This window comes from Mobula birostris, chromosome 29 (assembly GCF_030028105.1).
Source record: "Mobula birostris isolate sMobBir1 chromosome 29, sMobBir1.hap1, whole genome shotgun sequence".
NCBI classification, from domain to species: Eukaryota; Metazoa; Chordata; class Chondrichthyes; order Myliobatiformes; family Myliobatidae; genus Mobula; species Mobula birostris.
The window spans coordinates 11713788-11730101 of NC_092398.1; the positions used below are offsets into that span (position 1 = coordinate 11713788).

At 38.8% G+C, this 16314-nt stretch overlaps 1 protein-coding gene across 1 annotated transcript; it reads left to right on the top strand.

Moving 5' to 3' along the window:
- The first annotated feature begins 1120 nt into the window (after window positions 1-1120).
- Window positions 1121-14902, top strand: rpa2 (replication protein A2). Its single transcript, XM_072246537.1, has 9 exons — window positions 1121-1220; window positions 3769-3887; window positions 6216-6317; window positions 7912-8025; window positions 11242-11316; window positions 12463-12573; window positions 13150-13272; window positions 13888-13982; window positions 14069-14902. The coding sequence occupies exons 1-9, from the start codon at window positions 1205-1207 to the stop codon at window positions 14151-14153; spliced, it is 840 nt and encodes a 279-aa protein (XP_072102638.1). The 5' UTR covers window positions 1121-1204; the 3' UTR covers window positions 14154-14902.
- Window positions 14903-16314: the final 1412 nt, after the last annotated feature.

The window sequence follows — 16314 nt, forward strand, 5'->3', positions numbered from 1 at the left end:
AAAAATGTACTTTGGCTTTCCAGTACAACAGAACACCAACTGACACTTTCCAGGCTGCAGGGATACATGCTAAGGGAGGCACTGAAGCTTGCTGCTACCTCCTAAAAGGCTTTCTGCCACTAGACATTGAAAAGTTAAACCTGTATAAAAGCCTCTCAAACACGAGAAGTTGTGCAGCTTAACAACCCACATGAAGGGTCTCAACTCAAAACATCAACTTCATTTCCCTCTATAGACTTCCTGACCTGCTGAGTTCCTCCAGCATCTCGTATACTGCTCCAGATTCCGCCATGTCTCTACTAAAAGTTTTGATTCACTCAAAATACTATATACGTACACAGAACGTCCTTACACTATAAAATGAGACCCCCATAAATGATCAACCATGAGCATTGATTCACAAACTCACAATATAGAATCAATGACACTACAAACGTATAGACTGAACACTGTAAATGTACAAAACGATTTTTTGTATTTCTTCTATGCAGTGCATTTTTACAGTGAAAGCAAATAAAAAGATATTGTCTCAATCTGAATTCGGATTCACAATCAGGTTTACTGTCACTGTCATATGCCGTGAAATTTGTTGTTGTGTAAAGACGTAAAATAGCTATAAATTCAAAAATAAATTAGTGCAAAAACACTAGTGGTGACAGAGGGGGGAAGAAGCCATCCCGAATCGTTGAGCAACATGCACAAAATACTGGAGCCACTCAGCAGCGTTTTGTATGTGTTGCTTTGGATTTCCAGGCTTTCTTGCGTTCCTGAATCGTTGAGTGCGGGTCTGCAGGCTCCTTTAACTCTTCCCAATGGTTGTCAGGAGAATTCTCGGCATTTCCCTTGTATCGTGCACGAGAAAATGCTTCTATATTTTTTCTCTAAACTCATAAGACATCAAGCTCATAAGACATAAAGAAAAAGGCGATATATAAGTATATAATTACTCGGCCAGGCTTTTAATCATCGTCTTCTGACCAACCTCTTCACAGCCATCAGCCAATGACAGTCTGAGTGTCGCGTTATGGCGTACTTCCGAAGGAGGGGGGAGAGGCCTCAGCACCCCGTGCCATCCTAGGCACTGATTGGCCGAGGCTTTGAGTACGCAGAAGCGTGAGTGGTCGGCTGCTCCACGAGGCCTGTTTGGCGGGTTTTGGCCGAGCGGCGCGCGTAGTTTCGTCCGCCGACCGCTTGCTGAGGAGAAATGTGGAACAACGCGGGTGAGTGAGGGAAGGCTGCCCCTGAGCGTGTGCTGAGGAGCTCGGCCCACCCGGCTTGCCGCACTCCACCCGCTGTCTTTGGTGCGGGCGGAGGCTGTAAGACTGAAAGAAGTTTGGAAGTGTGCAAATGTCAACAGGACGGGGCTGGGAGAATGGGCGGCCCAGTGGCCTCTGGAGGTGTTTTGGCTTAGGGAAGGGGCTGCAGTGGAGATGCGACCGGGTTTAGTAAAGAAGAGATACCGTCTCGGGTAGAAGAAAAGGGATAATCTCCAGATGGGGACGATTATCCACCTGCACCATAATCAATTAAGTTTTCCAAGCTTCTATCGCCAAAGTACATGAGAAATATTAACCTTCCAAAACTTGCTTTTTTTTTTACAAAGAGCATTGCAACAATAGTGACACTACGGTGAGGGGCTGCCACACTGAATTTCAGACATGAGGAGCCCTGATTCATTGCAATTATCAAGGAAGGAAAATAGTATTTACATTTGTAAGATGCACGACTTAAAATCATATAAGACTTGCGTCATTTTGTAGCTGTATAAAGTTTTGGTCAGGCCATATTTCAGGTATTGTGTGGAGTTCTGGCTACTGCTGGGGCCAGCCAGAAGAGCTGGTTGAAGGATGGGTTGGAGTATTAGCTACAAGGGCAGGTTGAACAAACCTAGTTTGTTTTCTCTGGGATACAAGAAGCAGAGGGGGTCACCTGACAGAAGATTGTAAAATTATGAGGGCCATAACTAGAGTAGGTAGACTTTTCCCCAGGTTGCAAGTGTTAAGGTACTGGAGGGTGTAGCTTTAATCTGAAAGGAAAGTTTAAGGAGACTTGAGACAATTTTTCCTTACGCAGAAAGTGGTAGGTAGGGGAAGCAGATTTTATTAATGCACAGAGTGGAATAGCAGTCCCTTGATTTAATCCTATCCTAATCACAGGACAATATACAATGGCTAATTAACTTACCATCACAGACAGGTATGTCTTTGGACTGTGGGAGGAAACTGCAGCACCCAGAGAAAACCCCACGCAGTCACAAGGAGAACATACTGCTTACAGGCTGCGGCGGGAATTGAACTCGGGTCATCTATATTGTAAAGCATTGTGCTAACCACTATGCTACCGTGCTGCCCCCAAACATTTGACAGTAATGTTCAGGAGGCAATTGGATGTGCATACTTAGGTAGAGGTCAGGGGTTTAGAATATGTTATTGATACTGATAATGTTACAGTTACTTATCTAGGGGTTTCCACACTCCCCCTGTTACTGTATTTCCTTCTACATCCTGGAGATGTTCAAGTAGCTCTGGATCAAAAAGGTTCAAAAACTGCTTCCTGTAATGTAAAAAAACTTAGGAAGTGCACACCGAAATGTTTCTTCAAGGCATGTCCTTGGCTGGACAAACTGGCTATCGTGTCAATTAACGTGCAGCTTGGGGCTAAGTGGATTGTTCAGATAAGTTTGTCAAGATTCAAAGTACAATTATTATCAAAGTATGTATGCCATATACAACCCTGATGTTCATCTTCCGGCAGGCAGCCGAGAAACAAAGAAATGCCATTAAACCCGTATAAAGAAAACACCAAATACCCAATAAAAAGAACACAAATAACAATAAAAGACCAAATAGCACACAGAATATTAAACATCAAACTGTAGAGCCCTTGAAACAGTCGAAGAATGAAGAATGTTCAGTTTAACTCATCCTGTACCTGGGTGCAACAAAACTTAGACAATATTCAGACACAAACATAAAAAGGGCGAATGGCATGGGACTATAAGACATAGCAGATTTGAGCCGCTTGACCCATTGAGTCTGCTCTACAGTGCGAGCTGATAACTATCTCCATCACAGAATCTAGTCACCTACTCTTGATATCCAATGGTATTGCCATCAGAAAGTACCTCTTCACCAATATCTTGGGTGGGTCACTAGTGATCTAAAATGCAAGTGGATCATTGCATAAATGCTGTGACTGCAAAGGTGGCTCAGGCCTGTAATCTGAGTGGGTTGCCTTCCTACACATCATGGCCTTTCCATCATTTTCAAGGTGCTTGTTAATACTCCGCAGTTGCAAGGATGATTTCATCCTTAGTAACATTCAAGCAGTTTATCATAACCTGGCACCCTATCCCTTCTAAGTATTGATTGCTATCAGTGTGACTGCAAGTATATCATCTACAAAATGCATGGTAGTTAAACACCAGGGCTATTTTAGCAGCATCTTCCAAACTAGCAACCACTATTTTGAAGAACAACAGTTGGGATGTGGGGATACCAACACCTGCTGATTTCTTCTCAGTTGTATAACATTCTGAATTAGAAATAAACTGCTATTCCTTCATCAGTGACTAGCTCCTGGAACAACCTAGCAGCGTACAGACTGCTGATAACAACTTCTGCGGCAATCAGGGATGGACCTTAAATGGACTTTACATTGAATCAGGGGTGGAGGGAGAAATCCTCTTTGAAAAGAACAGTAGGTAGTTATTTGTATGAAATAGTATTGTGTTCTACTTCTATGACTGATTTGTAACATTTTTGCCAGGCTCTTTCGATGGTGGTTATGGAAATTTTGGAGATACTGGTTCAGGAGGTGGGGGCTACATGCAGTCACCTGGTGGATTTGGTTCTCCTGTTGGAGGTAGTCAGAGTGACAGGAAAACAGTAAGTATTTCAATAGAATTGGCTTCATAAGCACAGCCAAAAATTTTGGGACACAATGTAAAGGTTTTCAATTTGAAAATTCTTGGTTCTTGTTTAAATGGGCAGTGTTTTCTGTTTTACTGATTTTTGTTTTTAATATCTTTAGATTATGCAAGTTATATTCTTTTCCCTTTGACTGTTGTTTTAAATGAACAAAAATAACAGCTTTTTATTTGGCTATTTGGTTTGACTTTTTTTTTGGTTCTGATAATATATGTGTAATAGAAAGTCTATGCCATGCTGTAGTACATTGGCACCATGCTTAAAAGTGTGGATATTTTTCCAGGGGCAAAACCACTACAATGGGTTATGATAGTATTATGAATCAAAGGCTGCGTAACTGCTTTGTCTGGAATCTCAGGCAACACCTTCCCTTCTCATAGCTGTACTGGGATTAGTCCTGCGTCACTGCCCTCCTTTTGCTGTCCATTATTGTGCACAAACCTGATGTGGATCCCAGCCTTTTAATCACAAGCACGCAGAAATGAAATGGGTTTGATGTGGAGCGATTGCCTGTGAAGGCTAGTATTGTTTCAGCCAGCTGAGTTGTACAGTAACTCAGAATTGTAGTTTAAAGCTCAATTGCTGGGGACTGCAAGCACCTATTCCATGTATTGACAATCTCCTGGTGTCTACAGTTAGTTCTTCACCTCTTAGCCAATATTATGGGTGTTGTCTCTCCCTCTGACTGTACACTTTTCCTAGCCAGAGTTTTGTCTTTGGTGAAAAATCACGGGTGAGTGATTGGTTATCTAGGCATGGAATAGCTTTGCAGCCAAGTAGGGGGGGTGATACCAACTTCCGTCACATCCTGCAGATGGAGCACACTTTCCTCTACCAAAATGGTCCTATTCACTACTTTTGCAGCATATATATTAAAACAAGGAAAGCACAGAAGATGGCTTTGCCCACCCATGCAAGAATGATGTGCAGATACAACATACACCAACAAAATGCTGCCAGAAACTTACATCTCAGAGGTGAGCAGTCACACTGCTCCCTGCTACTTAAGCAGGCAACCTCTCCAAGTGAAACCATGAGTGACTTAGAGGGCCAACAAAATGCAAATATTTAAGCCAGGGCCCTAGCAGAGTATAGAACGGCACAGTGCACAGCCTATGCAGGTAACTCTTTAACAATATCCTTGAATGTTTGGGTTGGAGGATCAAGAGTGCTTCGTTGCTCTGTTGGGTTGGTCTAAGGGCACTTGCGCCTTATTTATAAACGTGCATTACATTTTGTAACTAAAACACTATATTCTTTATTATTACTGATTTCCCCATTGTACTACCTCCATACACTTGCATTTTGAAATGGTGTGTATAGATCAGCGGTCCCCAACCACCGGGCCGCAAGTCATCTGCTACCGGGCCATGAGGAAACGATATGATTTGCCGATATGAGTCAGCTGCACCTTTCCTCATTCCCTGCCACGCACTGTTGAATTGGAACACACGCAAGGTCATTACCTGCACGTCATCCATGTCAGCGCGGGAAGGAGATCAGCTGCTCGAGCTTGCAAATGACAACGGGCTGAAAAGTATGTTTGACATAACATCTCTGCTGGCATTCTGGATCAAAGTCAAGGCTAAGTATTTGACTGCTACTCTTGCCCGTTGGCAACCCTTCCCCCACCCCCCAGGTCTGCCAGTCTGCAAGAATATTGTCAATAATAAATCGGTCCTCATTGCAAAAAAGGTTGGGGACCCCTGGTATAGATGACATGCAAAACAGTTTTTCCACTATGTGACAATAAATTCAATTATTAGTGTCGCCTTTGAACATTTTTAATTAATACATTGTAACTTTGCCTTTAAGTTATTAAAAAAACATCTTGGAAAGAATAGCATTGTTACTTATTGATAATTTTAAGAGTTGCATATTTTTTAACTGCATCAAAATGGTTCACTTAAAACCAATTGTGGTTTGTATCATTTGACTGCAAGTGTGTCCTACGTAACAAAGGAATGTATCTTTGTAGTCTGACGATGCTGTCATTTTCCTGACTGAGCAAGAGGCAAATAAAATGCATGTTAGTAAAGCTATTTATGGCACACATTTATTAAGAGTATTTTTAAAATAGAAAAAAATGTTTTAAGGATAGGACATGATGACTAATCAAAAATATGATTTCAGTACTTAAAATCCATCAGACTAATTGTCTTCTTGGAGAACAATATAGGAATAGTCATGTCCTTTAACACTGTTACACTTTTTTCTTTCTCTAAACATGTTATAAAGGATCTGGTAAGCCATAGTTTCAAAGGGTTAACTTTGTTTTCACTCTAGAGATCCCGGACCCAGCAAATCGTTCCTTGTACAGTGTCACAGCTGATGTCTGCGTCACAAACAGAGGATATTTTCAGAATTGGAGAGGTGGAGTTGTCTCAGGTGAATGAGAACTTTAGGTCTTAAGTATGCGTGAATACACTACCTGTAGAGCAGGGGTTTCCAATCTGGGGTCTATGGACTCCTTGCTTAATGGTAAGGCTGCATGTCATAAGAAATGTTGGGAACCCCTGCTGTAGATTAATTTCAAACTAACATCAATTTATGGGTGAATATCTTTGTAGTTATAGTTTTTATTTTCTGCCCTAAAATTATTTATTTATTACATTTTCCAGCAGTATACAAGTACACAATAAATCTCTAAGATGACCAATATCCTGAAGTTTTGAAAGAGGTGGTAAATACTAGTTATCTTCCAAAATAGTATGGATTCTTGAATTGTTTCTGTGGACTGGATGGTACTAAGTGTCAATCTATTCACTGAACATCATTAGGGAAACTCTGGAATCTATTAATGGAACACATGGAAATGAATAACAGAATTAAGCAAAGTTGGCATGGATATGAAAGCAAAATAATTTTTGACTTATCTGTGAGGATGTGACTAGCAGAATGGATGATGAAGAGCCAGTGGATTTTGTATACTTGGACTTTTGGGTGGCTTTTAATAATGTTCAACAAAAGCTATTGGTAAGAAGGTTAGACCTTGGAAATGAAGGCAATATACTGACAGATTGAAAACTGGTTATTGAACAGAAAGCAAAAGATGGGAATAAAAGGTTCTTTCTTGGTTTCACGGGATTTGTCTATTGGGTAATACGGGGATTGATGTTTGCAGCCATAAAAAAAAGGTAATGTTAATCTGGTTTAGAAGTCATTTGATTGTTTAATGATTTGTAGATTTGAAATAAAAATGATGCTAGATATACAAATGTAATGCTCCATCTGTAGAATAAGAAAGAAAAAAAAGCATGGCAAGACAGCCACCTGGAAGTTGTCCTCTAAGCCACACACTGTCTTGTCTAGGAAATGTATTGCTGTTGTAAGGTCAAAAATCTTGCACCTGACAGAATTGTGTGTATCCCCAAATTTCAAGGCTTCCAGTAGTTTGAGAAAGGAGCTCATGGCCACTTTTTCAAGTAAATATTGACTTTGCCTGCAAAGCACATATCACTTGCACTAAGAAGTAACTTGTCATAATAATGCTAGTTACAAAAAGAGTTCAAACCTAGTGTGGAATTGAGAATTGGTGGCACGGAACCAAAAGCTCGCTGTCACTCCTGCAAACTGAATGCAGTCACCAAATCTATATCTGGTTTCTCTGATATTGAGGAGATTACAGGTGTTGCAGATAATTGCAAGTGTTGAGTAACCAGTGAGTATGTTTGTGTTGCACGGTTAGAGGAAATGCCCTACTAAAAGTTGGGTGGTAACAGAAACCTTAAAAGCAGTTGAGGGAATGGTAAAATTTATTTAAAAAATAATGTAAGGAAAGGATTTAACTTGTGACAACTTTATTGACAAAATTTTAGTTGAATGTTGCTAATTTTTATCTGGTGGAATGAGTAGCTCGTAATACAATTTAAAGGAAAAGAGAATGGCAGATGCTGGAAATCTGAAACACTGCGAGTTTTTCCTCTGCATCTGCTTTCTGAACTAAGTATTTGCAACTTTTTCTGTTTTTATGATTTTGCAGGTTACTGTGGTTGGCATAATCAAAGATTCAGAAAAAGCCCCAACAAATATCCTATACAAGTTGGATGACATGACGGGACCCCCCATGGATGTGAGACAATGGGTAGATACAGATGTAAGTTAACAAGCCACATAATGTACTCAATGTTGCATTTTTTAACTACCCTTTTAAATATAAAATCAAATAACTGGTGACCTTTGTTTCTTAAGATGTGTGTCAGTGTGCATACTATTAAAAGATGCCATGTCCAAATGTGCTGAATAATCTATTAAAAAGTTGAATCTGATAACCTCATGATGTAGGTAATTTAGCAGTTGTAAAATTCTGTTTATGATAAAATATAATAGTGCTTCTACTTTCATCTGTAACTTAGCTATTTCTCCTTTACAGTAATTAATCCTTTAGTGTTTGTGACAGAAAATTCTATATTGTACACACAGTGTTATTTTCTAACCTGCCCCTTGTCCATAAGCCATAGGAGCAGAATTAGGCCATTCGGCCCATCAAGTTTGCTCTGCCATTCTATCATGCTTATTTAATATGAAATTTCCCTTGCAATAAATAATGCTATTATTTTCTCAACTATCTACATGCCAGCTTTTTGAGAACAATACACTGATGCACCCAGTTCCTTCTGCATTTGGAATCTCAACGTTTGGATAATGGCCTGTAAATAGCACATAACCCCTTCATTTTAGAGACCCAGAATGGTAACCAAGGCACAGAACAATTACGGATTGATAATCGGCAACACCACATTCCATAAATAAAACATAAACTTAAAAGATGTCGTCTTAATATCGTTTAAATTTTGGCATACATATAACATTCTGGTACTTCTTTGTTATACTCTGTCTAGAGCCAAAATATCCAATCCCAGAAGTACTGATGGCTGGACTGTACTTATTGCACCATGTCTTTGCATAGCTGTGGCTTTACACATACCCCCTTTATTCCAGTCCAAGAGTTAAACAGCATGGAAACAGGCTCTTTGTCCCAACTGGTCCATACCAGCAAATATGGTCCATCCAGACTAGTCTCATTTGTCAACATTTGGCCCATAACCTAAATATTCAACTATTTCAGTAACTGCTTTAACTTTTCTTCTTTTATCGGCTCCCTGAACAACAAATACACATACTAAAGTGCCTCAATTTCACAGATAGCTCATAATTTGTAATTTCTTTTAGATTCATTCCATAATGTGATCTTGCTAGAACTTGTACAGGTTCACATTATTATGCCTATGTTCACAATTTAAATTTTGCGAATTCAATACCTTTGAATATCACCGCCCGTACTGACTGTTCAGATTGAATTGGCAATTCAACTTATTTTTAAGTACAGTTGATGAGTTGAATTAACAAGATTGAATCATATAATTGAGGTTTAACAGTTGAAAGAGTTAAGAATTTGAGCACTTGAGCACATGGGACAAGGTGGTAGGATGGGTATAAAATAGTAATTAGAAATAAGCAATGGAAGGAAGAACTTAAGAAATAAGCTTCTAGATTTCAAGCAATGCGAAATGAAAAATTTTCAGGCTGAACCTTTTTCAAGTCAGGAAATCTTTAAATGATGAGTAAACTGTAAAAAGCAGTTTCAACATTTACATTTGTAGCATCTGAAATGAACTTAAAGCTTCAAAAAGCTATGAAACAAAAATGTTACGCTGAGTGATTAAAATGCTTTGACAAAAGAATGGTTTAAAGTGTATCTTGAAATAAATAGCTGTTCCAAAATTATAAACTGAAGGAGGTTACAGACGGGGTGGCATTGGGAAGATTTTACAATCTTTTATTTTTTTTAAATTTGGGGGTGTGCTGTACCAGAAGCCAAGCAGGTTGTGATGTGAAGTTTGAATAAATTTCAGATTAGTGGCATATGCAATTTGGGAAGTGTTCTAGAGAGCCTTGTATAGTCCAGAGATAGCAGGGGAATGATTGAGGATTTCAGGAGCAGGTGAGCTGAGATGCATTGGAGAAGGAAGTGTGTACTGCTGATGAAAGAGCTGAAACAGGGTCCAGACAAGATAAAATATCCAAAATGCAAGCAGTCTGGATTAGCACTAATAATGGCTAGGGAGGGGATTAGAGCTGAAAATAAAAACCTCCAAATGCTGGAAGTGTGAAATTAAAAGAAAACTGGGAGGGTAGAGGAGTGTTTAAAATAACAGCAAGGCTGAGCAGTATCTGAGGAAAGAGTTAAGATTCAGAACTGGGAAAGAGTTTTTAAAAAATTCCATCAGAAATGGTGGGAGAGATTGAAAGCACAAAGGGAATATTTGTGATTGCAACCCTGCCCTCAATTTACAGCGATGAGTTGTAGGGGTTGTCTAGTCAGATGTGTTAATTGAGGCAGCTGGGTGGTAAGGGTGGAAGGACCAACATAGTTGCTTCAGTCTTCCCAGTATGGCCATTGATGTTAGACAATTGGTGCACAGGAAAGGTTAAGTGGTGGTGATGTAGCTGTGGTGATCTGTAGGCATAACTTTGAATGATTTTGCCAACAAGAGAGGAAAAGTCTAAGAATAGATCATTGCGGTCTTTAAAGATAATGATGTATGAGCAGAGGACAAATGTAAGGGGGTTGTGTGGAACTTTTGTAGTATACTGGATAGGCCATAACTGGAATATTGTTGCAATTCTGGTCAACACTCCAGAGGGGTTACGAATGACCTAGAGTATGTACAGGGAATATTCACTAGAATGGTTCCACAGATGAAGAATTTTGCCTATAAAGATGGACAAACACTACTTTTCTCATTGGAGGCAAAAAAGTAATTGAGAAACTTAATGTGTTTAAAATCAATATAATAGAGAAAAATAGAAGTTAACTCCTTGGATGCTTCAAAGATTTGAGATATGTTTGAAGAGATGGGAAGAAACTATGGGCTATGGAAAACCTTTTTTAAACATGTTTATAATCTCCAGGTGATGGAAAGAAAAACTTACAAAAGGACTTTCATTGATATTTAAGGGAAAAGTCATTTGTGGGGTCCCAAGGGGATGAAGTAATTTCACCCAATAGATCTGTGTGGAACCTGATGAAGGCAGTTCCACCCAACACAGACAATCGTGAAGTCATTTTCTAGAATTTAGTCAGTAACACATTTTAGTTAGCTGCTTTTTGCCAAATGCATAATATCTTTATTTGCTATTTGCTTTACGTGCATTTTGCTGTTGATCTAATGTGATGCCAATTTTCTTTCCCTTCAACTGCGTACGTTGCCATTTTAATTTTGTGTGCTGCTATTTTGTTTATATTTGCTCTCAGCTATGTTTGAAATTCTACTTCTGATTGTCTTCCCACTGATTTTGTTTAATGCAGGAAGCTGGCAGTGAGAATATCGTAGTTCCTCCAGGCACCTATGTAAAAGTAGCCGGGCATCTTCGATCGTTTCAGGTAATGCATAAAGGTGTAATCATTAATTGTAGAGCATCAGTAGATCTTTGTCCAATTTATATTTATTAAATTTGGTTAGTTTTGTATCCTGGGATATGTGGGTTTGAAAATTGTTGCTTTTGTTCTATGTTATTCTCATTATTCCTTCTGACTGCTGAATACTTAAGTAAGGAACTTGTATATTTTAACTGCAGTTATTGTAACAATGCTTAGCGTTTTTTCTTAAAATGGAAAATTTTATTTGTAGAATTATAGTTAGTCTGAATGTGCTTCTGAATAAATGAAACATTTGATAGTTTTTGTTTGTGGAAGAGAACTAAATTCTCTGAGAAAGAGAAACAGTATTTAAACAATGCTAATTCTGATGATCAGTTAGTCTTCGATTGTGGAGTTTGGACAAAAGCGATCCATTATTTACGCTAGAAGGATGAGGACAGGTCAGTAGAATTTCCTTTGCAAAGGAGGTATTGGGTGCCTCAGTGGGGTTAAAAGTGGAAAAAATCCTAAAGCTTAACGAGGTGTATCCCAGGTTGTTCTTGAAGGCAAGGGAGATTACCAAAGATCTGACAAAAAAATTTCAAATCCTCTTGGCATAAGTGCTAGATAACTAGAGGACAGCAGATATGGTACCTTTATTCTGGAAGAGAAGCCACAGGTCCTAACGTAACAGGAAAATTATTGGTGGAGAAAATACTTTATTTGGAGAGGCAGGAAATGTGTTTAGTCAGCATAGCTTTAAGAGGAGACACTTTCTAACTAATCATATTGGATACTTAAAGAGCAGTATTGGTTGTGAGGTTGATATAGCTAACATGGACCAGTTAACCTTTGATATGGTCATTCTTGGGAGACTGGTCCGCCAAAGTCAGAGGCAGCTTTTGTCATAACATTCAAGTATTTAGATGTGTGCTTAAAGCACAAGAGCGTAGAAGGCTGAATTCTGGAAAACAGTATTTATATAGTCAAGTTCTTGATAATTTGTATTGACTTGAAGTGCCTGTTTCTGTACTCAAAATTCCATTAGCCTTCTACTTGTAAAAAGTCTGTAATTGCTTTATAGTACATATTTTTTGATTTTGAGAACTGTTTGAGATCCTATGTAACTGTTCAACAGTGTTTTGATCCAGTGGCATTTATTCTTGGTAGAACAAGAAGAGCTTGGTAGCTTTTAAGATAATGCCTTTGGAAGACATGAATGAACTAACATCACATATGTTGGAGGTGGTGCAGGCCCATCTATTGCTGAACAAACCACAGGTGTGTACAAAATATTTATGAAACCTTGAGCTTTCTGTCATTATGTTCCTAATATTTAACTTTGTAATAGAGTGAGAAATTGTACTGCCCTTCATAATTGTTGACTTTTGAACTGTGGTTTCTATCTTGGGTAACCTGAACTGGAAAAATGTTTCATTAGGTGAATGGTCACGAGCCAAGAGATTAACCATCTGATGGGGATGAGAGGGAAAATAAATCAGCCATAATCGAATGACAGAGTCATTGCGAGATCATAAGTCATACTGTGCCATTTGATAGGCTGAATGGCCTAATTCTGTTCCTGTGTCTTACTTATTCCTAGTTGACTAATTCACTGTGGGGTGGAGGGCAATGTGGGTAAGACCTCTATTAGTTGAGTGAACATTAATTGATTTGATATGGATAAGGATAGGGGATTGGGTACTGAGGGAAAAAAATGGTCATTTATTTGCATGGATTCAAGTATTTGGGAGAGGGGGAATACTCAGGACAGTTGAAATTTATTCAGTTTTGAGTTTCAATACAATTTAAACCAAATAGTCACATGGTTGTAATCCTGCATATCTTTTTCTTTAGTCTGTCCCCGGAGGATCTTCTCTAGCTTTGCACAGTTCAGTGCGAAATGAAGCAGGTCCAGTTGGAATATATGCTGGTGCTAATGATGCACTGATGAATGGTCTAACAAGTCAACAAAGTCAGGTAAAACAAACTTGGCATGAACCTTGTCTAATAATAATCCATTTTGTCTCTTTAAATGTCTGTTCTTTAGACATCATCTATTCTTTTGCATCCACTTTAATTGACTTTTGTGTAAAGTTGCATTAAAATGGATCTCATCCAAATCTTAGTTTCCACCTCCTCCCCCCGTCCCCCCCCCCCCCACACTTCCTGGAATTATATTGCTTTACCATGATTTCCAGGTGAATTAAAGCCCATCTGGAAATTGTTCCAGTTCAATCATCCTCCTTTGCCTTGGTGTGTCTAATCTTTTGCTTGGTGTCATTTGTACACCCAGTGAGATCACAAGTCATCCTTTGCACATTTCCTCTCTTGCATGAATTAGATATTTTGGTTTCTACATCACCTTTGTGAAATACTTCAGTTCTGTTTACTGCAGCATACCCAACCCTGCCAATGTGCATTGTTATAGTGTGTGATACTAACAAACTCCAATGACGCTTTTAGTTGCTACACTGTCCTAATTATACTGTTGTTATACCAGACATTTTTTGAATTATCTTAAAGTTGGAAGTAAAATTTATTATTGAAAACTGATATGTATGTTTTTGTGCTGCCAAAATAATATTTCTTCAGGTACTGAATTTAATTCGAAATTGTCGGGAACAAGAGGGCATGAGCATTGACTATATGAAGAGAACACTGAAGAATATGAACATTGTTGCTATCAAGTTAGTGTCATTTTTGTTTTAGCAAAAATACTTACAATAAATTTATGTTAAACAAAGACTGATGGTTACAGTTTTATTTTAAACAGGCAAGCTGTGGAATTTCTGAGCAATGAAGGACACATTTACTCGACAGTGGATGAGGATCACTTCAGATCAACGGATGCTGAATAAATGTGAATCAAGCATGCTTTTAGTATTTGAGCTGTTCCAAAACCTGCAGAGGCTGTGTCTTGGATACTACACAGTGTGGGTAAACTTAAGTAGAATTTGAAAGAGGGAACAGTGATACCTCTAGGCATTTTGCTTGTTTTTTGTTGTGTAATTTCAATGCAACAGCTTGACCTTTCCAAACATCTCTTCTGTAATCCTGTAGCACAGTATCTGATACGTCGTTCCTCTTGAGGCCATAATAGAGGAAATTGTACTACTGCTACTGCTTGGATTTAAAATGGAGAATTTAAATGGTCTTAATGCCCAGTCTTATAAGCATTTATTTTTGTATAAATATGATCAGAAGAAACAAAATGTATTGATATAATTTAACTAGTTAGCTTAGGAACTTTTAATTTTTGCAAATGCCAAAAATTATGAATATCTGTTAAAATTGCCAGTTTTATGGGCTGTTTCACTTGCCCTTGTGCATCCAATTGGATAAAGTGTCCTAAGTATTAATTGCTAATAATTTATGTAGAGTATAAGTTGTCTCAAACATTGTTAAAAAAACAGGTTTGTAGCTTCATAACTTTTTTTGAATATGGACCTGAATTATATTTGTTTTTGCAGTCACAACATCAAAATCAAAACCCATGGATTAGAATTTAGTTTTTGTTCATCCATTATTTTCCTAGAATTTTTCTTTTCTTAACTGTATAAAGTCATTTAGAATTATAGAATAGATTTAAAAATATTGTCAGTTTAAGTGGTACATATGTATAATTTTTGTTAGAATAATAAAACAATAATTTTGCATTACATTATTACCTCTGCCTTTTATACCTTTTGGAATGGTGTTTAATTGAATAAAATTGAACAAAATGAAAGTTTTAAGGTATAGACAAGTGAAGGGATGGCTGCATTAATAGATATACTGGGGTTGCACAGTTGGAGTAACTTGAGTTTGTAGCTCAAGAAGTGGGAGAACAGGTACAAATGAAGGCTTTAGTATCAAGTGAGGTAAGATTGGAAACATAGGCAGTAATTTGCCGGTGAAGTAGGATGACGGTGATACGAGAATGTGACATTGACATTCAAAACTTTGTTTCAAGTAAGGTAGAGGCATTGTAAACATTTCTATTTCGGTCTGGGATGGTTAGTTTCCTTGGCAAATGTTCAAATTTTCTTTCTTTGGACCTAGTGGATCAGAAATGAGACCAGTGGCATGGAAAGTAGTCATAGTTATATAGTGAGGAAACTGGCTCCATTGGACTAAATAGTCTATGCCAACCATATTGCTGTCTGAGTTCATCCCTTTTGGTCTGCTTTTGCCACGTATTTCTTTAAACCTTTCCTAGCCTTATCATCTATTCAAATGTCTTTTAAGTGTTCTAATTATACATGCCTCTACCACTTCTTCTGGCAGCTTGTTCTATGTACCTACCACCCGTTGTGGAAAAAAACTTGTATTCTTTTAAATCTTTTCCCTCTTAGCTTCCATGCCCTTTAACTTTAGACTTCCCTATTATTTTGGGCATGGGGGAGTGTGGGGGAATGGTCTAAAATTCCTCCTCACCATTGTGCAAGTCTGATCAACCACTGCAGGAAACGTTTGGTGGAGGTTTTTGCTGCTGTGGACAGAGAGTAGGTACTCGGCGAAGCAGTCTCCCAATCCAGGTTGGGACTCTCTGATATTCAGGAGGCCACACCAGGAGCACTGGATACAGTAAGTGACCCCAACAGACACACAGGTAAAGTGTTGTCTCACCTAGAAGGACTGTTGGGGCCCTGAATGGTAGTGGGGGAGGAGGTGTAGGGGCAGGTGTTGCAGTTGTTCTGCTTGCAAGAATAAGTGCCAGCAGGGAGTTCAGTAGGGAAGGATGAATGGCCAAATGAGTGGCATAGGGAGAGATCCCTGTAGAAAGCGGGAAGTTTGGGGGGCACGGGGGTAGGGAAAGATAACTTGGTGGTGGGATTCTGTTGGAGATGGCGGAAGTTACAGAGAAGTATGTGCAGGAGGCGGAGGCTGGTGGGGTGGTACATGAGGACAAGAGGAACCTCATCCCTGATGGGGTGAGGACAGACTTGCGTGAAAGAGATGCGGTTGAGGGCACATTTGATGGAGGACCATATAACAACCCATGTGTTTCTTGCAATAGTCTGCGATATCTACAAATTT